Raw genomic sequence first — 24,907 nt, 5'->3', positions numbered from 1 at the left:
CTCTGCAGGTAAATCACTTTAATACGTACCGTTTGGATCAACATCTGGCTTTTCACACAACGCACTGATCTGGGCAGTCAATGATTTCACCCCATCATAAACCTTTTCACACATCAAATGTGGATTTTTGATACCATTCAAAGCACGTAGTAGTGAATTTGCATTGGTTGGTGCCAGCTAGAAGAAAAAAACAAATATAAACAACCAGAATTAACCATATTGTTTACCAAGAGCTCATGCAGCAACGAGCATTCCCTGCAACTATAATGATATTTATCAGGCTGTTCCTTTTTAACAAACAAAACAGTTTGGAAAAAGCTTTAAAATTCCTCCAGCCAAGAACGTATTGCTAGGAAAAGAAAAAGAAGGGTCCTTGACACAAAATCTCAAATACAATAGTACAGCTGGAAAAGCCCCTTCGGCTCGCTAGCTCTACGAACTTCCCCCTTTGCTGAAATGTACCAAATTTGTTCCACTATCCACTGAAACTCGTTACTCAAAGCAAAAATTTCTCAATCGTCCCTGACTATACTACATTCCAACCTTAATTTTCTAAGCAGAAAAACCTGATATTACGGTAACCGCCAAACATTAAATTTGCAAACAAAAATAACTTACTTGCTGTCTCTGTTCTTCTGTAAAGTCGTCTTCGATATGCATTATATGATGCAGCTCTGATTTTACACTAAAATGGCAAACATTGGCATGAATCAGTTGCTTATACTAATTTTACAATCCCGTAGATATTAAGCTAATATACCTTCACAATGATAGTTCATAGCGACACTATAAAACTTGATTTTCTCCAAATTCGCTATTCTGCAGGGTTTTCTACAAAGACCCATTATCTATGCATGTGTGGAAATATATGTTCAAGTATATTTTGTGGAAAAATGTCTTTCTAGCTTATCAAGGGCCAATATGAAGGTCGTTGTCACATTTTGTCAATCAATCAACAAATAGATTCGTGTGAAAGCGTGGCGTATATCTAACTTTCTCTGATCAATCGTGAAAATCATTTAAATTGAGAATGAACAGCAATGGTGCTAAAGATGAACACTGATGAACTCGTCATTCCACGCTTTAAGGTCTCAGTTTGATTTGATATTTCCACATCTAGCGAACTTCATATTTTTCTAACTCACTGTAGCATCTTTAAAGAGACATCTGCAGTAGTGTCCAGCATTCCATTGACATATTTATCATTTTTCACCAGCGAAGCAAGAATTGGAGGCAGTTCACCTTCAAGCTGTAGCAAGCCCTTAAACGAAACAAGAGCATTACATCTACCCGAAAATTCCAAGACACATAAACAAACAACATAAAAACAAACAAACAATAAGGGCGGTAATGCATAGATCTTTTAATTCTCACTTTTTATCCACTTAAATAGTATTTAGATGTCACGTAACTGGGTTTGAGTACAAAAAGAGCTCTATCCCTTGCCAATTCCCTCAAAAATTTGTCTTCATCTCAAATGTTTGTATCATCGTATTTTGCATATTAACTTGATATAACCAATCTATTTTTTGGTACAGATTTTATAGAAGATTTCAAATATCCAAAATTAAGCATGAACTGAACTTTGCTGACTACTTTTGCCACATTTTGCTCTACCATTGTAAATTAGATGCAATATAATTCTCAACGACGAGTAGGAAATTAAATAAGCACTCCGTGTAGCAGATAAAATACAGTTAATACTTGCTTTAGCAAAAGCAGCTGCTGTCATTTGCACTCTTCCTTCATCAGAAGCATATATTTTCAGATCATGCCTATATGTGCTGTGGAGGCGTAAAAACCCACAACCAGGTATCAGCCCATACTCGCCTATTTGAAATGGAAAATATTGATTTAGAAATCGATGAAAAAATATCAACGAATAGGCAAGAAAAGAGTAGAATGATTCATGAAAAGATTAATTAGTTGAGTACGTAAAATATTAAGTAAGCCTTTTAGCAGATCGAGAAAAAGTAAGAAAGCGACATGAAAGTTTACGGAATAGGTTATCACTGATTTTATAGAGAAAACTTGATAAAATGATAACAAAGAAAAACACTGAATCCCTTCAAAACAGGGTAGAGAAAAGTATTAACATCTATACGATATTCAATAGTACTCAAATATAGCTTAAATAATGCATACGAAAATTAAAGTATATTAAGATCTCTGATGGCGCAGCAATGGTATTATTTCATAAAATCAATGACCAAAGTTGATAGGAAAACTCGAAAACAAACTATGACGTTTTCTATGCTATACAGGAGTATATTGCTAAACGGATAAAACACGATGCCTTTAAGAATACAGAGTAAGTACAGTACAATCAACATTGGACAATAACTACAAGAAAAATAATTTAAGATGGAGACGTTCGTTTATCACTCGTACTACTCATGCCTAAATGTGCGTAGTGGATTGTTTCATCTCTCCTCCGGAAAAGTAAAAAACTCTTCTGCGACAAACATTAAGTTACAACTACAATCTCAAATGCAGCTGTAGCTTATATTTAGGACTACTGAAATCATGAACCAATGTTCCTAGAATAAAGCTAATTTCTGTTAAAACTCCCAACCAGCAGGTTCCACATATTGAGATTTCTATGCTTGGTCAACTCAGAATCTCTAGTTTAAAAACTCAAAGCCATGTTTACTTAATGAGCAAAAGGAATCTCTGAAGTTAAGCAAACGTCTGAAATGAAACTTGAGTTCTAGTTAATCAGGATTCGAAATTTTCGAAAATTCTCCATTACAGCCAAAATGGGCTACACAAATTTTTGAAATGCATGCATGCTCGCAGTTTGTGGGAATTTTCTTATGGGAATTGTGACTTATAGGGAAAGTAAACACCAGGCTATGAAAATAACATGAGTAAACCTGTTCTGCCAGAAAACTATTTCTAAAAAATTATGTTACAACAGCTGAATCTATCAGCCCTACTTTTACATCAGAAGTAACCTTTAACCTATAACCTAAATTTTAAACCTTTGACCTGACTTTTTTGACATAACAACCTATGACCAAACGACCTTTGACCTTTACATTTGATCAGACATTTAAGAGAGCTGAAACGTAGCCTACGATTTGTAAACCTAAGGACTTACCGTAGCGATTACTGTAGAGGCCATAGGCTAAATGCAAAATAGAACACTATTAATACAAGTCCATTCAAATTCTTAAGAAATGCTTATTGGAATTTTGTATCAAGGAGTTAAAAATGAATTGTAAGCCATTGTGATGGCGGGAAAATAGGTAACATGAGTTTTAGGGTGTTGTTTATCGAGAATTTAAAAAGAAGAGGGCCCACGAACTACTACCAGGATACAAGCAGGCAAGAAAGGCATAAAATTCTACTAATGAATCAATATCAAATTACTGAGAACAATAAAGGACTGAGCAGTGATCTATTATGACGTAGCTACGCTCAATTCAATCTTAAGCATGAAAGGTAGAAACGGTCATAAACTATTACTTTTTATTAAGTTGAATTCAATCTATCAGCGGTTAAATATTGTTGATATTTCCGAAGCTACTAACATACAGTGTTTAGGAATGTGGCCTTCTGAAGGGAAGCTTCACTTAGACGTGGAGAACATACAATTATATCAAAATATTACCATAAGCATTTTTCACTTATTAACCTATTGCAGACATTTAATGATTTACGATTTTGGCGTATTTTACACTTTTTCTAATCTAAATCAATTAATTCCCTTCTATGTTTTAGTTTTAATTTTCGCTGTCAAGTTTGGTATCATAAGAACCTGAAAGGAGGCCCTTGGACCACAATAAACTTCTCAGATTAGCATAAAACAACATTGTTTGGAGGGAAAATGGGGGAAGCAGTTTAAGGTATTAAAATATTTAGTAAAATGTACAAAGAATTGTTGCAGGCACTTTATTTTTCTTTTTCAATCTTATGTTTTGAATAGAAGAGGGTTGTAAAAACTAAAGTGGTACTGTGACATTATCTCGTAGAAGGTCTCAAATACTACGCTCCTCTAATTGCACTGCATGTCGCGCTGAACTGAAATCTCACTAATATCAGAGACAATACACAAACATTCCACGATCTACAAATTTTTGCCGGAACGTACGGTGTCTGTTATCTACCAACGTTTTGAGACTGACTCTGCCTAGCTACAAAGACTGACACGGAATTATCAACTTAGAAGATAGTAAAAGCACATTTGTACAGGGGCAGCTGCAGAGCAAATCATTTTATTCAACAGCTTACAAAGGTTGAATAACAGTGATTAAGTACTCTTAAATATTTCAGAACTAGAAAGAAATGCTCATTTTGTATAATAACAACAATCAGCTTTTGTAAGGTAACTGCGATACTTTCTATAAATGTAATAATCTTGCAACGCTGACAAAACCTGAATGCCTCGTGTACCTTATAAACTGGATCAGAAACTATAACTGAATGGCAAGATGGATCACAAACTGTGAACAGCTACTGTTCGCAAAGCATAATCTTGATTTAATTAGCGAGGAAAGCATAGGAACTTTGTACAATATCTATTTTAAGTAGCTGACACTTAAATGCAACTTGCATATGCAGTCTAACTATGGTACGAGCAGCCTTGTGTGTGTTGACTGAACTTTAATAAACCAGATAAAGAGGCAAAAGGTCTACTTGATGCTAACAAGCAAAAGCTCTCACCAAATAACTTCAATGCATTGCTAGTCAGATGGTTTTCAATTATTTAACTATAGCCTTCAAGGCATTAATCATTTGAATCTGAAATCTAATATAAAGACTCCACTATATATAAGACTCCACTACTTGCTATTACTGAAATCAGTAATGTATAAAAAATACGAGCCTAATTTCGATTCTATTTAGAATAATTAACTTAAAGCTCTTAAAAAACCAAGTATCTTTATAAAGAAGTGAATGAAATATCTATGGAGATTATCGATGTCTAAAAAATTTCTCTTCTGTCACTTTTCTGGTAAAAACCTTTGAAAAAATTGATTGACACCTTTCAGGTACTCATGAAAAAAAAGCCTACGATAAGCACGAGTCGATATTTCAACGGTTCATGATAAACCTTTTAAGGCCAGGGATTCTTATGTCCGAAATCAGTAATCAAGCTGTATGAAAATATAATTACAGATAACGATAAATCGAGATATTTATTTTCCGAAAAAGGAGCATTTTTACGCTCACCAACTTATTCAGATAAACTCAAACTTCGTAAAAGAGTTAGGATGAGATGATATCAAAGGATGACATTATATTTACACCCATAAAAAATTAAATGAAAAAAAATGGAATTTTGACAAATGAACAAAAACATCATTATTTGCCATGAAAACCAGCAAGCACGGAAGTTTCAACTATTTCCAATGACTATTACAAAAACTAAATGCTGCTGAATACAAAGGTGCTCTTATTCTTATAGGATATGTACGTTGCGCGTGGTACTTCATCCAGAATAACGATAATATAGTTAGCAAATAAATTTAGTACCAGAATGAAAATATAATAGTTTGATTGCTAAAAATACGACATTTCGAGCATGCACTCGTACGTCGTGTTTTCAACAATCAAACTATTATATTTTCATTCTGGTACTAAATTTATTTGCTAACTATATTATCGTTGCTCTTTTTCTTCTCCAGATTTCATAAAACAAAACTAACTACAAACTTGACAAAACTAACAACATTCTGCTCAATATACATATAGAATAATAACTGAATGAAAAATACACACCAATGAATGAAAACTAAGACATGCTGATGTGAACCAGTGAACCAAGACAAGTACATTTCAAAATGGCTTTGAAAAAGCAAACATTTTACAACATATTGGCTAAAAGCTTTTTCGTCTGACACTCCTCAGAGCATTAAACATCAGAATAAGGGTTCGTCAGAATAAGTCCAAATAAGAAAACGAACTCCTTCGGTCTACACAATCTGTTAGATAGAAAGACGACCGGGCTCTGCCAATTATCTGAAACATGTCTTCATTATAGAGTTTTGCACAATCTGGGTTATCTAAAAGACGTCAAGTTCTGTACCGCTAAAAAAACTGTTCACAAGTACATTCCTCGTGCACGAACTGTAGCAATCGTGTAAATACATATAACGACAGAACTCACAATGAACTATATAAGAAACTACATCTACACATAAAACTCGAAATATTGGATGCGGTTTGTTCTTCCAACAATAACGTTCTCGTGATGCCCAATAATTCACTAATGTTTATCCTTATTCAGTTTGTGTAAATGACAAATTGAAGCAGTTTAAGCAATATATTTAAAGACAACGATATAATTAGAGGAAATTCAAGTATCCGCAAAAATATGAGTGTTATTTTAGCTCGATATGATGCCGCTTGGATTAAACTATAGGTATTTTATGTGCCTCGATAAAGTTTAAGTTTTAAGAAGCGTAAGTAGGGTCATTTAACATTATATACATGGAGATATTTATCTACTATCCACAGGCTGTAAAAGTGAAAAAGGAAAGACTTTCTTTAAAAGAATAAATATTATGTACAAACAGGAGTTTATTCGCCAGCTTTTTGCAAACAGGGGAAATTCTTGTTAAAAAGGGTTTATGCGGAAATTCTTGTTAACCTGCGTTTATCTGATTAAAATCATAATTTTAGGTAGAAATAGGTTCTGTACAAATTGGAAAGAAAAATAAGAAGAGAATCATACCTTGTCCCCCTGGATACATGCATCTAAAGGCCCGTCCAAGCTCCTCTGCCTGCTTCTTTCCCATTGGAGTCAGTTCTCCACCCCACTTGAGTATGAGTAACAATGTGGGGTTGTTGGAATCATCATGCAGGGGGTCAGAGTCTTTGTTCCTTCCTTTGAATTTCTTTTTCATGTCGATATTTCGCTTATCATTCAACGACTTCAATTGCAGTTTTCTATTGATACCAGAAAAATGGCCATACCTAAAACAAAGGGAAAATCATATTTTTGAAAGTACAGAACCCCAGATGCTTATTTCTACGATGAACGGCAACTTTAAAATGAAAAGTTTCAGTTTTGGAGGCCAATGAATCTAGTTGTAAGTGTACTAATTTTAAAGACATAGAGCCAAATTGTATTGCCAAGGAGATACATGAAGAAAAGCTTATGACCTAATACTACCTGTATATACAGATGTTGCCAACTAAAAGAGATATATCTCTTCAAATAGACCTTGCTTATGTAGCAACTGGAAATCTGAAATGACTATCTGCTGCAAACAAGGGGCAGGATCCGTGTTCGACACTATATGACTCCAACTTTATATCTGTTTAAAATGAAAAGGCAATATAGCTTACATCTCAAGGACGCTTTTCATCTGCATTAACTTGGCGGGATTCTCGCGTATTTCTGCACCTTCTTGTGATTCACGCAATAGGTTGCGTGTTATATCGAGCACTTCCTGCAGATCCTTTGGTGCTTTTAGCTTTAGCTTTCCCTCTTCCGGTCCACCGAATTTGTAGAAAAGATCGAACCATCTATGAAAGAAAATGCAGTACAAAAAAGAGATAAAAATTCTGTAATCAGGATTCAAATCACAATAACAAAGAGCGGGAGCAAAGATAGAGTCTTATTATTTTTATGCAATTCACAAAGAAAACAACAAGGGTGATATATACCGAAAAAAAACATACGTAGTATATCTTGAATATTCAGATTGCATGAATAGTTCTATATTAACACGTTTTTAGTCGTAGGCAAAATGGAGCATTTGGCTCTATTGTAGGCCGTTTTTTCATCAGGTATCACATACGTAGTGTTTGCATGAGCATCCATAGGCCCAGAAGATACCACAGTGAAAAATATGAAAATATATTATAGAATAAACAGAGAATATGTAAGAATCTCGGCTAGAGACTTCCAAAAGTAGTTGAAAGGAAAGGATCTATAATGGTGCATTTGGGTTCCAAGTCATATAGGAATGGAAACACCAGTGAGCACGCACTTCTTATCAATAGTTCTACTACCAATAAATAAAGCACCGAACAGTTAGATTTCAGGCAGAAAAGAAGACAATCGACTTACAGTTTATGATGAACAATCATTTTCATTTTCTGCTTAGGTGTTCTATCCCCATGCCGAATGATTGCTACAACGCATCGTAATTCCAGCATTGTTCCTTCGGTGGTCATAACAGGCTCTTCCTCGTATGAAGACAACTGGTAGATAAGTGGATTAGGTATCCATAGCTGTGGGGCTAGGTTCTGAAATATGATGTCGGCCAATATCTGAGAGCAGTCGTCGTAGTATTTCTGGGAGGTCTTGACGAAGCTGAAACCATTGACGTCACACACATACGATTTGCCATTTGAGCGGAGAAGATCGAATCCGCACACAGTTTGCTGTTAAAATAAAATACACCAAATATGAAGCATAAAGTTGCCTAACCAACTAATAGGAAGCTTATATTTGCTTGGATATATATCTAAATTGTAAAACTGCAAAATGTTTTACAGCAGACAAAAGTTCAAAACTAAAAAAAAGTTGTGAAAACTTCTTAGTTCTCTACCAGTAACATTTGCTGTAATTCAAATTCTTTAAAGTTTAGATAGGTCTATGGAAGAAGTTAAAATAAAGAAATATTTAAGATGCCAAGTGTATACCGTAAATCCTCGAATTGGCCCCCCTTCGAAAAAGCCCCCCCTCCCGAATAAGCCCCTGCCCTAGAACTAAAATTTTTCAATAAGCCCCCCTCTCGAATAAGCCCCAACTGCTACCGTTAATTCTCGAATTGGACCCCTCAATTTGATAAATTTTTGCCATCTGATGATGTCTTTGGCATTTTATTGAATTACCACAAATATTCATACTTAAACGCGGTTTTTTAATAATGTCTTCTTAATGTCTACAATAATTTTATAAGCCCCCCTCGTATAAGCCTCCCTTCGAATAAGCCCCTATCCAAAAAGACAAAAAATAAACAAGCCCCGAGGGGCTAATTCGAGGATTTACGGTATGCGAACTTTCTGTCTATGTCGTGTTCACTTGAATGCTTACTTGGTGGCACATTTTAACAAATTAATTTTCTCCATTATTATCCACTTTACAGGCTCTGTCTGTTGACAATAAAATTCACAGGAAAGTTTTCTTAAAGAGCAGAAGCTACAGGTAGTCTAAAACTTGAAAAAATGTCGACATAAATTGAAGAAGAGAGTTGGTTGGGCCATGCTAGATGAATTAGCTAGCTGGCTGATCTTTATTCCAGGCAAAACATGAATACCAAGTGTGGAATTAGTGTGTAGTCTACTGTGAAAAAGCTTAACTGGCCAGGAATTAGTGCGTAGTCTACTGTGAAAAAGCTTAACTGGCCAATATAATATAATTTAATTTTAATATAATCTTTTTCACGCCTTTATCACTTTTGATATCAACAGTACAAGATTCTATTGTCAACCAAGCTCACCTTGAAAATAGAACAGACTTGCTTAGCAATTAACTTCTCGCTTGCACTGAGAATAACAGGGTACCTAATTTCTTTTCCTTGTGCATCTCGTTCCACTTTCCCATCAAGAGCCGGCGATTTTCTTGCCTCTGAGTGAGCGTATTCCTCTCCAACTGTGTACACCTAACAAAAAAGATTAATCATACACGTTTCACTGCATAAATCCTGAGCACCAATTAAACCACGAAAAAACTTTAGACACGTGGAGAAGACGCTTTGCTTTAAGCGGAAGTCGTTTAGTGAGAGCTTTGAATGGAAAATCTAAGGTACGCTAAAATTTAGTGAAAAGTACATATTTTTGTGCTCAGAATTGATTGTCACAGTTAATATTCATTGGCCTTTCAACGTACTTATGTAGTACAGTCGTTAAATACTGACCAGAGGTTAGGATTCGGTAGCCTTCCAAAGAAGTCGTATCTCTTACTTTCAAGTTGGGGGGCTCTCATTGATCCTCCTGCAATTTTATGGTGATATATTTCAGAACCAAATCGCTTTCTTTTCTACTTTTCTCACTTGAGATACTTTCACGCTCTTGATTGTTTTCAACCCCCTGGCCTTTCAATATTTTCTGCTGGTTAAAATAATCCATGTGAGTTCTAAATGATCCTAGCGCCAAAATCGTATGAAAAAAGTTCGTATCCATGTCAACTGCAAGAAATAGTGGAGCTTCATTTACTAAATTTAACAAGCATTTCAGATCATAACGTAAGGGAACACACCTTTACATCAGTTCCAGAAGTAGCCATGTATTCTTCATAAATGTAAGATCCAGTCCTTCGCACCCGGCTTTCAGAGGAATAAACACTACTTCTACTCCCTATTTTCCTGAATAATATTTGACAACCACCACCTGCAGACAGGGGGTAGTAGATATAAATGTTGTGATCTTCAGCACTGACTGGCTTTTCAACGAAGGGCTTTGTAAATATCTGTCCATTTATTTCGATAGTATCATCACATTCAATGAGGTCATTCTCGCTGTCAGCTGGTTTGTTGTTTTCATCCCGATTAAAAACAGCATATCGAGGCACTTGAATACCCGCATCCACGAGCATCTCGTAAACTTTGCGTCTAGAAAGCACAAGGAACAGGTCAAGAACAAAGTTCATAAAATGTACTAAGCCAATGATGTACCTAGCCAAAGTAAATCAAAAGTATGAAAATCGAAATATCTAACCAAGTAGCAATGTTCATAGCCCTTCCCTAGGCCTCTGTCACGTAATACAAACTCTCTTTAGTGTAAAGTGTACAATCTCACAGTATTACTACATGTGTTATGAACAACGATACACAGTATTACTACATGTGTTATGAATTTACTGCTCAGTCCTGATACGCCTTAAACCAACTTGAAACAAAGGAAGCCCTAGCAGCAGGAATTTTAGATCATTATATTCATGATATGTTTCTAGAAAATTTCCTCAAACTAAAAATGAAAAATATTTCATATGAAGAGCCAGGAAATATCTTGAATTCCCACATTTACTTTGATTGTCCCTATTACATTGTAACAAAATGATCACTCATCAAGAAACCATTTTAGCACAAAAAACAAATTTATTATGATTCTCATTTCTTCTCTATCCATTTAACTTCACCGTTAAATTTGCATCGTTTAAGGGGTTCTGAAAACAATTAAGCTTTTATCATTTCAAGTTCAAGGATATGCTTAAAACGGTATTTTCCAACCGAAGATGATACCGACTGCTTACATTTTGCATGGATCTTCAATAAAAAACCTATGTTGGACAGTATGGGACCAGGAACCGTGCAGCCATTGGGCTAGCCAGGGCTTTAGCCCCCCCCTCCCCCACTTTTTTGCAATAAAGGTTAGAAAACTTTTGGAAAGTTTATGCTAATGCAACTTTGGAATGTTTACTCTATAGGAACCTAAGTGGTAGCAGTTCTTCTTGACTGGGAATCCTTTTGCTCACTTTCTTGGCGTTCTTTCTTGTTTACTGATACGGTGTATTTTCTGACTTTGTTAGCTTGGTGTTTAATTATCCTCAAGCTTTTCATGACCATTTCTAAAGTAATTGAAATCTTCTCTGAATTGAACTGTTTATAAGCTATTTGTAAGCAAAAAGGGGAGGGAAGCATGTAATTTCTAAAAGGGGCATTTTTGAGGGGTTCTAAAGCGTGTGGCCTCAAATGTTATTCAGCCCCCCCCCCCCCCCACTTTTAGATTGGTGCCTGGGGCCTGTATGGGACTAGCAGAAGCAATGTGTGGTAATAACTGGGTGTGGTACATTGAAAATTTGATATTGTTGCTGGATTTGCCCTCTACTAGCTTGTAAACAAAGCTGGGTCATATTTTGTTTTTTTCAGTATTTTCGTGTCAAAAACATGCAAAGTTAATCTGAAAATGCTTTTCACAATACTATTTATAACCTAAATAAAAGGCTTAACATAGAAAGTCTTTTAATCATATTATATTGCAATAAAAGGCACCTACTCAGGATATACTACTTAACAAGGATACACACTGTCATGCAAATGAAATTAGCAGTAATATCTTTACCTAACCAAAAATCAGGAAAAATAAGACATTACTTTTAGAAGGGAAATTTGCCAAGTGTAAAAGAAAGCTCAGGTACTTTATCATCAAAGAGAGTTTTGAATTTGCCAAAAAACAAATAGAACTTTTTTCAAAAAATCATGAAAGTGTATCTTTTATGTAAGCACTACGAGTCATTCCTCTTGCAAATTCTTTAAACATATGTCCAAAAACTCACAACAACCCATACCCTCTCCATCCCCATTTTACAATTTACCCAGAAAAACCTTGAGCACTTAAGCTAAAAACGTTAATATTCATGGCAAGAAATCTTTTTCCCAATTTAATTTTTTTGGAAAATCTGAACTGATATCAGTTAGGCTGGAGCCCCAGGTCCTTTTAATAGTTTTCACCCATGGTTCAGGTACAATAAAATGGCTTCACTGAATAACCTAGCTTCCTTGTTTCCTACATTTAGATCTTATGGTAAAATAATTTACAGTTGGGATTTGCAATTTGCAGACAGGCAGCTGCTGCCATTTGCTGTCTCTAAAACAATTTAGGGCAGCAGTTATGACCTGCAGCCAATGCGATGGTGCATTTGAATTACTGATAAAACAATGTAGTCCCTCTCCTGGGGATTCTTCTTTTCAGAGCCACATCTCTTGTTGAACAAAAGACATTCAGAAAAATTGCAAACAGGCATTCCCATTGGCTGCTTTTCATAAAAGCTGCCTTTTATTGTTTTAGAGACAGCAAATCAATCCTAGGGGTAGCAGCTGCCTGTCCGCAAATTGTAAATCCCAACTGCAAATTATTTTGCTAATTATGCATTAGACAATCACACTGTACTTAAAGTGGTATTTGTATGAAAACATCTATAAACATCCAAGCTTACCTATCCATAAGCAAATACTGGGTCTCCAGGTCATTTAAAAGAAATGGCTTTCGAAGTTCAGTATATTTTATTGCTTTGTGCAAAGGAAATCCAGTGGAGTAGAATGAAATTAAGCAGTCAACAATTGGCCAGTTTTCAACATCCTCGTTTAATATCATCTCATCTTGAAATACTTCAAAATGAAGCAAGTTACTTTTTCTGAGTCTTGTAAGAATCTGTTTCATTGGTCTTGAATATGTCTAAAAAATTGTAAAGTATATAAATAAGTATTATCAAGCAGTAGCTAATGATTTTTACTATAAAAATACAGTGACTAAATTTTTCTGTTATTGAGCCTTGACTTAAAATCATTGAAAAAATTTCATGACAAAGTAGGTTTTAATGAAAATAAACATTATGAAAATACTGTCTCTTTGCAAAATTTATGATTGAGATGTAATGAGGAAATAGAAACATCTAGAACTGTTTTTAAAATCTTTATTTCTGCCAGTCTTTCAAGAATATTTAAGCATACTAATGCGTCACTGAAATATTTTTATGAAATGAAAATCTTAAATACTTTCTCTGAGATTGCTACATTTGTCAAGACATGGAAAAAACCTGGTCAGGACCAAAAGACTACCTCAAGTCTTTTGATTTTGGCACATTGCAGTGTAATGATGAAAAATCTATTGTCTATCAGAAAACATATTGGGAAATTAAGGAATGTATTTTTAACAAAGGCGGATGTATAGCTTTTGATAGGCAAAATCAAGGAAACTTATTCTAACAAAAAACAAAACAACTATAAAAACATGAACTGTGGAAAAATTACAAAAATTGAAATGATTGTCAATTAAAAGGCAAAATGTAAAAGTGAGGTAAAAAGTAAAACATGTAATCCAGCTCTTTGGGTAATGCTAATTGTGCATACACTACAAAGTGCCTTGATGTGACAGGCCTGATACAAACGGCTGAGCAATAGATAGCTTTATCATTGTGATGAAACTTTACCAACCTTTTTATTCATTGCACAAACACCAACTGTGATTTTTCTCCCTTCCTCTAGATCTTCATTCTCATCCTCTTCAAACTCTGATCCATTTGGTGTTTTCTGATCAGATTGACTTGAAACTTTTCTTGACTAGAAAATGAAACAGGAATGAACATAGAAAAGAAAGTGACATAAGAAAAGTAAAAGCATGTTATAATTAGAATAAAAAATTTTAAACAGTATAGAGCAAGGATATGGAACTCTTTGCCCAATTCACTGAGGCAATGTGACAATACAGATTTCTATAAAAATAAATGTAGAAGTTACATCATGGACAGAATAAAATCAGACTCTTTTAATAAGTATGGTTTGATTCTAAAATAGCTTTTTAACTATCATCATACACTTAGTGAGCAAAAGTATTGCACAGGTTTGACAAATGAGTAAAGGCAACCACGTTGTAAACAACAAGGGGATCAATATTTAAACCACTTTTTATAGTTAAAAACCAATGAAATCAATTTTCAAACTGCTGGTAATACTTTTAATTTGAATATTGAAAAAATTTACTTTTTCAAATGTAAAAAATTTCGATAAGAAAGTCTTGTAACAGGTACTGATAACTTCAGAAAAACATTTGCAAGATTGCATTCAGGTGTTGGAGTACCAAGGTGATCATAAATGGTCTTGTATTTGGTGGAGAGTGGCATATTTTAAGCCATTTTATTAAGCCTACTCTATAACAGCTATTGAGACACTTGAGTGAACCTGTTTATCGTGGAAAATTTGGTATTTTCATTAATCATGAGAGGATGAAGTGTTGTTTTTATTATTTTTTTTTCATTATATATTATATGTTTTTATTCATTACTCAATTTGCAGCATTTATTATTCCAATTACAACATTGTAATTGGTTGGAAAAGATGGACTTGACCATTTGTGACACATTTTATTGATTGAATTCTGCTGCAACATATCATGAATCGGCTGCTACAACTAGGCTCATTGCAGCTTCGAAAAATTTTCAACCAAAACGATTAGGATATTCTCCAACAAAAGTGAAGAAAATTAGCAGTTCTAGACACCCAAGCATAAAGTAAGTACTCCCGAATTCAGTGTAATAAGATATTGCAAATTGCTGCGAAGATGAAATTTTTTATTTCAAATGTGTCACAGGTACTTCAATCATCATGGCTCAATATTTGTGATTTTGCAAATGTTGATATTGTTTAGAAATAAACAAAAATCAAGAATATTCTTCGATTTACTATTTTCAGCATCAAACCTTGGTAAACTTTCTAATATATTCCAGTTAAAAAGTCATTTTATAACTTTTATGAAACTTGCTATGGCCACTTGAACTTTGGTTCACTAAAACATTTGCTGCAGTGCTACCATTTCTGTTTCAGCCTGTGCAAAACTTTTGCTCACTAAGTGTACATTTATTCAAATTTTGCACTAGGTTTTACTATTTTTCATTTCTGTTTAGGTTAAATTTAGTTTACTTGTACTTTTAATTTGTGAACCACTCTGAAAACAAATCTCCAAATTAGTTTGTAATTCACATAAAGTGGTCATCCATATAGCACATCAGCAGTTTGAGAGCCACTTTTTGACCCTCCCTCCCCCCTTGTACACACATGTACGCTTTTCGCATATCCCCCCTTTTGCGTACACTGGGTATGCTTATATCTTTTTTTTGCCCCCCCTCCCGTTTCAAGTTATTGAGAGTTTCCAGGGGAATTCAGGGAATTGTCCATATTGACCATTCCTTGTTTTAAAATATGCTAATGCAGTTGTCTAATTTATGTAATAATGTGAAGCACATCGAAGCAGATTCTTTTACATTGAACTTATTGTATTTAGCTTTCTAAAAGGCACAGCCTTTCACATAGTTTTTATCGGAAGTTCATCAAACAGAGCAGATTTTAGGTAGGATGAAAATATGCAACAAACTTCCCATTATGAACTGCCATATGAACAATAAATGAGCAAGCTTGCAAGGCTCAAATTTAATGTTTAGGAATTTCTTAAGCGTACATACTAAATACCCATTATACCCCCTCTCCCCTTGTATGCAAGCGTACGATTTTTGATCGACTCTCCCCCTCCCCCTGAGTGCGTACGTACTTTATGGATGACCCCTAAAATATAATTATACATACATACATACAAATTTGCTATTCAGATGTTTAATTTTGTTTTATGAATATTTTGCTGAACATTGTGCTGAAGAAAAACAATGATTTATTAACTGCTAAAAATGTCTCATATGATAGGAAGAGAATGAATAAATAAATAAACAGTTCTTGCTTCTATAAACTACTTCAAAATCTAGAAAGTTGTCCGTATATATGATTACTGATATAGCTTTCAACTTAGTATATATACTTTGTTAACTTAAGTCATCTCCACCTGTCACACAATTTGGTATGGTAGACCAAGATAAAATATGAATCGCTCAGTTTTATATGCATCCCATTGATGTGACGATGTAAAGAGACGAAATTTTTATTGCAAATTGCAAATTACCTGTTTGTAACTAGGTCTTTCCATTTGCGGAGAATTTGTTCGGGATGAAGACTCGCTCTCTGTTCCAACAGAATCACATCTGTTCAACTGAGTCGGCCTTTTTGCGGCGTTGTTTTGCTTACCGTTTGGGGCGGATAAAGGTGTTGTCAAGTTGGATGCCTCGTCAGAATTCTCCCTGTCTTCAGTTGCTTGTTCTCCCTCTGATTCTTTATGGCAGCTTAGCTCTTCTTTAATTGATGTAGGATCCATACCTTAGTAGAAGCTGAACAAAAACTCTCTGTGAGGTGGATCTTCTCCTGGGTGACTGAAGTCTTACGATGGCCTCCTTTGTGGCCTTCTCCGACTGAAGATAATTGCCCAGATAAACTCTTCAGGCAGATCCGTTTCACATAGCTTGCTTAACTTGTCTGATCCATGCTCTTAGCAAAAAATACGGTCCAATTTAGGATTCTAAGCTCTATTTTGGGAAGAAATAAAGCTTTAGACAAACTTTTTCCCTTCTACCTACGGAAAGCATATTTTTTTCTTAAAACGAGGCCCCGATAAGATGGCGAATTGGTGAGATCAGTGGTGCGACCTGCTGATCTTCCTCTTCGCGATAAAGCGAAGACAAACGAAAACGACGGAGATGGGGTTTCTGAAAAGTCCTCGACATGAAAGCTATTGCCCATGCCGTTCGAAATCCCCTTTTCTCTATGTCATTCATTAAAAAAGACACTCATTTTTTAGTTTAATCAAATCCACATCCCAAGTATCGAAGTACATAGTATATGTAAAATTTTGCCCTAGTGAAGTTGAATGGAAACCTGAGGAGGGGGTGTGCAAGTTGTAGCTAGAAAATTTGGCTAGGGGCACCCACAAATAAGGAACTGTGGAGCGTTGAGAAACGTTGGTGGTCTAAGAAAGGTGGGAGGGCTAAAACCGAATAAAAAGTGGCTTGACTGGTGATTTATTGTAAATTTTTGCATTTTTGCCAAATGTTGCCCCAGCTCCTTTCTCCGCAGTGCCCGCCAACCAACCTGTCAACAGGGCCGTAGCTATTTTTGTTATTTGGGAAGCTCATGTCCCCTCCCCTCCAAAAAATTGAAAAACTTTTTTTTCCAATGATAAATGAAAGTGATAAATGAAAGTTGGTGCAAAGGGTGCTTGAACACAGGTCAGATTTTTAAAATACTGTTTCTGATCCAAGTTTTGGTACGCTTAAAGGATCGAACAATAACTTATACATTTTCTTCAATCGTGCTTGAAAAAACTCTTTTTATCACAAGCAGTGGCGTAGGAGCCGGGGACCTAGGAGGCACGTGCCCCCACATTTTTGCTAAGCTTGAAGCATGCCCCTTTTAGCCCCTTTTATGGATTAGAAGTGCCCCTCTTGAGATTAATCACGTCATTACTCAATTTTTCATTGGCACTTTATACAATCCTGGAGCTTACTTTATATAAACTAAGCACTCACTTTGTTTTCATCTTTTCATTCTTGGATGTTGAATGACTCGAATCATTCTATCGATTGCCTTACTTTTAGGATGCTGATGTATGCCTTGTAGAAATAGGTAAAGATTTGATGATACATCGTATGCAAAATTTGTAAAAAATAGAGAAAACGTTTTCTGGATGCTACAAATGGTTGGGAGTTTGAAATTAGCAAGCAAGTGAAGAATGGATACAAAATAGACGTGGATTATTTTGAGTTGAAACCAGAGCTCAAACTTATTCCAGATATATCAAAGTGGCTTGCTTCTGAAGTAAATTGGTGAAAAAAGAACGCTGAATACAATAATTTCAGACCCTAACTACTGACAAAAGGCTCTCTATTCACTTTATAAGGAAATTTTCACAATATTTGTGTCAGAACAATGATAAGTAGTCTGAGCACGACTGACAGTCTTTTATCAAAATTTCTCCCTTTAATAGATAAAATTTCCGGCTGAACATTCTCTGCTCCGCCATAGTGGCTCCAACTCTGCTAGACGACTCTGCAAAGGAGGCTGACTTGAATGCTTTTTCTTTACCGGGAAATTTCGGAATTACAACTTACTTAACTTAACTTAACTTAAATTTGAGGTAATCTTTGAAGTAAATTAGTCTATAGGTCTCAGAAACTTCTCAACTGATTCTTATTCTTCAAAGAGGGCGCAAAGTTTCAAAAAAGGGGTGCTAGACTTGCTTCAACTCTATAAGGGAGGGGCAACTGCCCCTAGTTGCCCCCCTTGAATCCACCGCTGCCAAAAAGTGCCCTTGAAATGCTTAGGTGCCATAGGAAATGAGCAAAGAGAGCAGTGAGTGACCTTTTGAGGCCAGGATCTAAAATTCCCCCATCATCTTCTTTTGCAACTAGAAGCGTAAAAACTACAAACACACAACTGGGGCCGGGGAGTGGGGACAAATTGCTCTTAGGGCCTAAAGGTTTAGGGGACCTCAAAAAGTAATGAAGTTCATTTCAATAAAACAGCTAGTAAGACATAACAAAAATATGCCTAAGAATGATTGAAATGATTGCAAGAAAATGACTGCAAAAATATTTTGTAATGCATCTCTTTCTTTAGATAATTAAGAGCATGGTAGCAAAAGTTGTTCTGCTCGCTTCGCTCGCAAGGGGCTTTATCTTTCCATCTTGTAAGAGGGCCTCCAAAACCTCTCGACGGCACAGCTCAGAAATAAGCTAGAAAATGATATCGATTGTGGCCAGGCTTCCAGTAACAGCCTTTCTTAACCTTTCTGGAATATTTGTTAGGGAGCCCCTTAACCAGGTTTTTTAACCTTGTTTCCCTTTAATCTTATGCCCCCAACTTTTATAATGCTTTCTACGCCCTGGATCTCAAGGATTTTAAATCCTTTACAAAAGAGGCATAATTACTAGGACTAGGTTTATTTTGTTTCGGTTTTCAGAGGATCTCTATTATGAGGCATTTGAATCATCGGACAGTGGCCTTCTTACTTTTCATAGGCAAGCATGTTTGCAGAAATTTAACTAAGAAAAGGCAATTATGCTTTCTTGAAAATATGAAATACAAATGGCATGGTGGGAAAAAAATTTCATTTAAATAATACAAAAGCAGCCATTAGGTATGGTTAGGCTCAACATACTTATTATTTAAAACTGTTATTTCTAATTAATTGTTATCAAGAGCTGAACTACTTTTTACCATACTAGGAGTTTGCTCTGTTGAAAATTTAAGATTTAGAAGGTAAGTAATTGAAGGGTAAGCCACCAGCTCAAATGCTCTTTGGGTTCAAGAAATACTGGAATATCATTTTAGTCTTAAATGCAAAAATATGGTTGATCTATGTATGCCTGTTGATTTGTATTTTCATAAAGTCTAGAAAAAAAATCTCCAGATTTTCAAATTTCATTTTATTCCAGATTTTGAGACTTTCGTTTCTAACTGAAACTCAGAAGCACTTCCTAGAACTCAAGAAGTTTACATGTGATAAATCAAACATAGTATTTTTTAAGTTGGGCATGTCTGGGTGGGGGGGGGGGGGGTAAGCCTCTGTTCAATGGATATTATAGTATATTCTTTAAAAGGGAGGTCACCGGGGCAGGAGGTCACTGAGGCTGGAGGCAATTTCGCCCCTTGCAGATATGTTAAAAAGAGCTGGGGCAGAATTTGCTAGTTGAAGGAAGACCCCATCTTAACCATTCACTTACCAAAAACGCTAGGCCTTAAGTATCTACAGCTTTGAAGTTTTTCAAACTGTTCCTTCAAGCTTGTTTGTGCTTCTTTTTCCTTTTTTGTTATACTTTCATCCCTAGTATCTCTTCTATAACGAAGCTTATGATTTTTTGGTGCGTAAACATTGCTTTTCTCGCTTACAGTAAAGGATCTTGCGCGTCCCCATACCCTCGACTCAGGAACAGTTGTTTTTGAATCTATAGAAATATCTGGAAACATAGACGCTTTCTCGAACTCCAGTATTCTGTCTCTGTCAGGGATGATTTCTAAGGACTTTGTCATCCTTTCACCCACAGTATTTGTTTGGATTTTTGAATGTGATAATCCTTTGCCAAATCCAACGTTAATCATTGTTTTTCTCCTTGAATCAATATGTTTGCTAGGCTCTGACTGCCTAAGATGAAGTAACCTAGGCTCTTCTTTTCCAGCAAAACTGCTAGTTGAAACGCTTCTGTCTCTCCTTAACCAATCATTTTCAAAAACCTGTTTGCTTTCAACCTTTCCACCGACATTTATTGTCGTTTTTTCTGGCTCGGCCTTAGTAACTCTCGGTTTGTTGCCATGTATCAGGTACCCTATACCCTCTGTCGCTCCATGTTCCCCAGGAATGTTTGGTGTTTTTTCGCTGGTTCTAGGCGGATTATGGGAATGCTCGGTGAGGCGTCTCTCTAGCTCAAACTTTTTCCAATTCAAAACACTGATTTTTTTCTGCTTCTGTTCACGATACCTTTGTAGTTGTGTCTCAAGCTGTCGTTGTTCATGTCTTGTATGCCAGCTAGCATTCTCCCAATGGCCCTTCACCACCCTGTTCAGATCAACCCTCTTTTTAGGTCTGTGGCTTGTTTGATTGTCTTTGCCTTCCCAGTTGGCCATGCCCACAAATCGCTTTCTTTTCTGTGTTAATGAATGCAAATGATAGAGATCAGACGTGAAGAAACTCTTCTGCTTACAGACAAGGTAAAAAGCTAAAGACAGCCCTGTCCACATCAAACTCTCTGTGTGAAGTCTGTGTAGAGTTGACAAGCAAACATTCTATTTATCAACTGATGACAGCAACTGCGCGACAAGCAAACTAATCCATACAAAAATAGATAAAACCCTTGTACCATGGCGGGTCTAGGCAGGGCCACCGCCCACCATCTTAATGAAACTTCAAGCACAGAGTATCAAGCCTAGCCCTTTTCAGGCCCCCTTTAAGTCTATTTGCTATCAGCCCCTGTGTCAAATAACTTCCAAAAAAACTTTGCCTGGAAACGTAGCCAGCCAAAATATATATTTTAGCATTTTCCTATCACCAAGGATTAATTTAAGGTGCAGTGATGACCAATTTGTGCAGTGATGAATCGAAAATGTGCAGTGATGAATTGAAAAATGTGCAGTGATGAATTACTTCACTTTTGAAATACTCCAACTACTACTGATTTGGATGTTTTTAGAATAAAGACAAATGAATACAAACTATAATCGATAGTCAAACGAGATAATAGAATCAACCTACGTGTAAAACTCAACTAAAGCCAGCTTTAACAATAAAAACAATATACAGTTAATCACAAACGCACTTCATAATGCAAAAAGTGTTTTTTTAAAAGATAGAAAGAATACTGGAAAAGAAATAGATAAAGAGAATAGTGCAATAAATCCTGTTATTCCTAAGATTCCAAGGAAAAAGCCGAGGTCTTTGGGGTCTTAAATAAAGTAATCATGTAAATTTTAAGATTGGAATTGATCAAATGTAATAAAAGCATGCCTTGAAAAAAAACAAAATGTTTAAAATGATTGCAAGAAAATAACTGCTAGAAATATTCTGAAATATGTTTTAAAATAATCTAAGGGATGTGGTCACAAAATTTTCTGCTCGCTCCGCTGCAGGTAAGCTTCCTCTGTCGGGTAATCCTAGGGCCTCCGACAACTTTGGATTTTTTGCATTGCATGGCCAAAAAGCCCCAATGCCATAACCACCATCAAATGGTGGCCTGCTTCTCTTCTTTTGTATGAAATACATTACGCCACAATAATTGGAGTGAATACCATTTCTATCTTTGTTTTATATTTGGATAAACATTTTTTTTGGTTTGGGTATCCATAACGCTAGCCAGGTATAGTTTTGAAAGATTAGTAGCAGTTGCGGATTTGTATTATATAAACAAACATCATATTACATTTAAAATATGTAATATACAAGGCTGTGTTTTGGACAGTTCTTAGAACATTGAAATATGTAACATGATTAGAGATCAAGAGTCTGAAAACAGCATTTTATGAAAAGAAACAGCTAGAAACAGTCGATTTGCCTTTTAAGGATCAATCAATAACTTACAAACACAGTAATTGCATTCCACTCCATTTCCACACAAAAAAATACTATATTGACTCCATAGGGTGGAAATTAAGAAAAAATTACCTGTTATTAGGTTTGCTACTCTGTTTTCTTTTGGCCAGGTTTGATCTGTTCTGGTAAGATATATACATAATAACTGGTAGCTGTAGTTAGGCCAAATTACACTGAAAATGTCCCTGAAAACAATGTAAACATTGTTGGTCCGTCCAAAAGAGGTCCAATCAAAACCTAGCCACACTCTTCACTATTGGCCCCGAAAACCTGTGTTTTACGCTGTTTTGTGCAGTGATGAAAATTCCTTAAATTAATGCCTGCCTATCACCTGCTCCAAAGCACGAAGCCAGCACTCCACTGAAAAGTTTTTTCAGAGGGATAAGTGCTTCCCCTTTTTGCTCAACTGATTTCCAGAAAAAATCTTATATTTACGCAGAATTTCTTCAAAAATGGAAGAAAAATTAATTTATGACTTTCGTCTGTTATATTCGCTTTCACCAAACTCAAGAAAGTGTTTTGATACTCAGGAAACTCAAACACAAGACACATGCTTGCTTTGATTAAGTTATTTTCTTTTGTCTAGTTTCGAATTATTTCCCTTGTCTAGTTTCGAAATTTTTGAAACTTTCGAAACATTTAGGCATTTAGGGATGGCGGGTAGCAAAAACACTGTTCTTAAAAGTGACGTCTCAAAAAATATTTTTGGAGAATTCAACTTTGAACCGAATGTCCGAAAAGAACACCACGAATTACCTCTAAACATACAAAATCAGCTCAACATGTTACAAACTGGGCGAGGTATGATCAAAAAAGATATTAAGTTTTGTAAGTTTGCTATATATTTCTGCTGTTTGGCATGGTTCATCAAGTTTAGAGCATATACAAAATTACAGTGATTTGCTGGGGACAGAGCTTGTGCTCATATTTCCATATCACAGCCAGTTTTTGACAAATCTAACTGATTTTGAACATTAAGAGATCTTTCAGGTTATGCGATCCAAAATAATGTCATAACAACTGTACGAAAGATTTTAATCATGCGGAGGAGATTCCATTGTCATTTGTTCCTTTCTTCATTTTAAGTTGGTATAAACAATATAGCTACAAAGGGTAATTAAAACCAACGAACTAAACTAAAACAACGTAACGCTGCTAAAATTTGACAAAACATTTTACGGGACAAAGCTTGCATAAACCTCTCACTGACTAAGAATGCAACCTTTCAACTTTTTAAACGCATTTTAACAATTTCTTAACAATAACAGTTTCTTAGAAAATCCTTCCAATTTTCTTTTAATTCAAATTGTTTCTTTTTTCCTTCCAATTGGCCGAAATTCCCAAAAAGGATAAATCCACCCAAGTATAAGCACTGGGCCTGCTGCTTTTTGCCGACTAAAAGGACGTGATTCCCTTTTTTGGGTGTGGTCCTAAGATAAGTAACTTTATATGCTGCTTTTATGTGTTTTTATTTTAGTATTCAGAATTCTAAAATTTATGTTTTAAGTATTTTCAGCGCCATACTTTGAGAGTTGAGCTGCTACAGAAACCTTAACAAGTTACAAAAAGATTATAGTTACACTACAGGGTGAGAAAAAAATTTTGTGCTGACGGACAAAGTATGAGGGGGGAAAGTGCCCTCCTTAAGCAACGCCCCTGACGGGCAATGCCGAATTAAGATCGGCTTGTCAACTGAGCGAAGCAAAGGAGCTCGTTGCTTATTATTTAAAGGCAAGATCTTAAGAAACGGTATTAAAGAACCCTCAAAAATTTAATATCTTGCAATGGATACGAAGCAAGGTATACTTTATTTATTTCACAAATTTAACGTATTTAATAAGCTTTATATCTCCTTTTTCCATCCGACAGCTAAGGTGAATAAAATTCTTTTCAAGAATCATTACGTTTGCATTTTATGAAATTGTTTTTCAGGCTAAGAATTGTTCCATTAAATAAATAAATGAACATTTGACAAAGCAATAATTTCATTATCATTTTCTAAAATCTGAAAATTCACAAAGAACCGTATCTTTTCTGTTTCATTGCAACGAATGCCTTCTGAAGAAAAGTTTACAAAAAGGGTAAAAGAAAGACAACAAATTTACATCTAGGCCCATCTAGTTCTACCCTTGGAGCTTCGGTAGTTTGGCGTTCATTCATTGGACGGTTGAATGTTATAGGTGGGAGTGCTTTGAAATCAAAGTAGTGAGGAAAGCACTGCAAATGGTGACGTCATCATGTCAACTCTCAAAGTATAACTTGAAAGAATATTACGAAGTACGTCCAAAGTATTAAATTAGTTAAATATGTTGAAAATTGGGTGAGATATGGTCAATAAATGATTAAGTTTGCTAACCGATCACCCCTATATTTTCTTGGTTTACAAAGTTTAAAACCGAGGCCAAATCGCAGTTATTCCGGCCTAATTCAGCCAATTTGTAACACATTCAACAAAATTTGCCCATTCGGAGATATTATGTGGTCAAATTAACAAATGTTTAAGACGTCATCTCTTTGGAACTGGATGGAAGTCTAAAGAGGAAATCAATTAGTA

The 24,907-nt window shown here is 35.5% G+C and overlaps 1 protein-coding gene across 3 annotated transcripts in view; it reads right to left on the bottom strand.

Annotated features, from left to right (window-relative positions):
- Window positions 1–16,880, bottom strand: part of LOC135691054 (inositol hexakisphosphate and diphosphoinositol-pentakisphosphate kinase 2) — a 28,074-nt gene extending 11,194 nt beyond the window's left edge. For 2 of the 3 annotated variants that reach the window (XM_065208795.2, XM_065208797.2), the window contains exons 1-13: window positions 16,345–16,879; window positions 13,836–13,961; window positions 12,839–13,077; window positions 10,163–10,514; window positions 9,405–9,566; window positions 8,027–8,343; window positions 7,300–7,479; window positions 6,683–6,924; window positions 3,104–3,130; window positions 1,709–1,830; window positions 1,146–1,261; window positions 619–685; window positions 30–177 (exon numbers count right to left, since the gene is read on the bottom strand). In XM_065208795.2, the coding sequence (XP_065064867.2) occupies window positions 30–177; window positions 619–685; window positions 1,146–1,261; window positions 1,709–1,830; window positions 3,104–3,130; window positions 6,683–6,924; window positions 7,300–7,479; window positions 8,027–8,343; window positions 9,405–9,566; window positions 10,163–10,514; window positions 12,839–13,077; window positions 13,836–13,961; window positions 16,345–16,593 (2,347 nt within the window). In that variant the 5' untranslated portion in view covers window positions 16,594–16,879. Of the gene's footprint in view, window positions 1–29; window positions 178–618; window positions 686–1,145; window positions 1,262–1,708; window positions 1,831–3,103; window positions 3,131–6,682; window positions 6,925–7,299; window positions 7,480–8,026; window positions 8,344–9,404; window positions 9,567–10,162; window positions 10,515–12,838; window positions 13,078–13,835; window positions 13,962–16,344 lie in introns of all 3 variants that reach the window. The other variant, XM_065208796.2, reaches the window with a different exon arrangement.
- Between the last annotated feature and the right edge of the window lie 8,027 nt (window positions 16,881–24,907).

Source organism: Rhopilema esculentum, chromosome 4, assembly GCF_057945365.1.
Source record: "Rhopilema esculentum isolate cy_ngs chromosome 4, ASM5794536v1, whole genome shotgun sequence".
NCBI classification, from domain to species: domain Eukaryota; kingdom Metazoa; phylum Cnidaria; class Scyphozoa; order Rhizostomeae; family Rhizostomatidae; genus Rhopilema; species Rhopilema esculentum.
The sequence above is the reverse complement of the archived record's forward strand: the minus strand, read 5'-3'. Positions and strand labels throughout refer to the sequence as shown.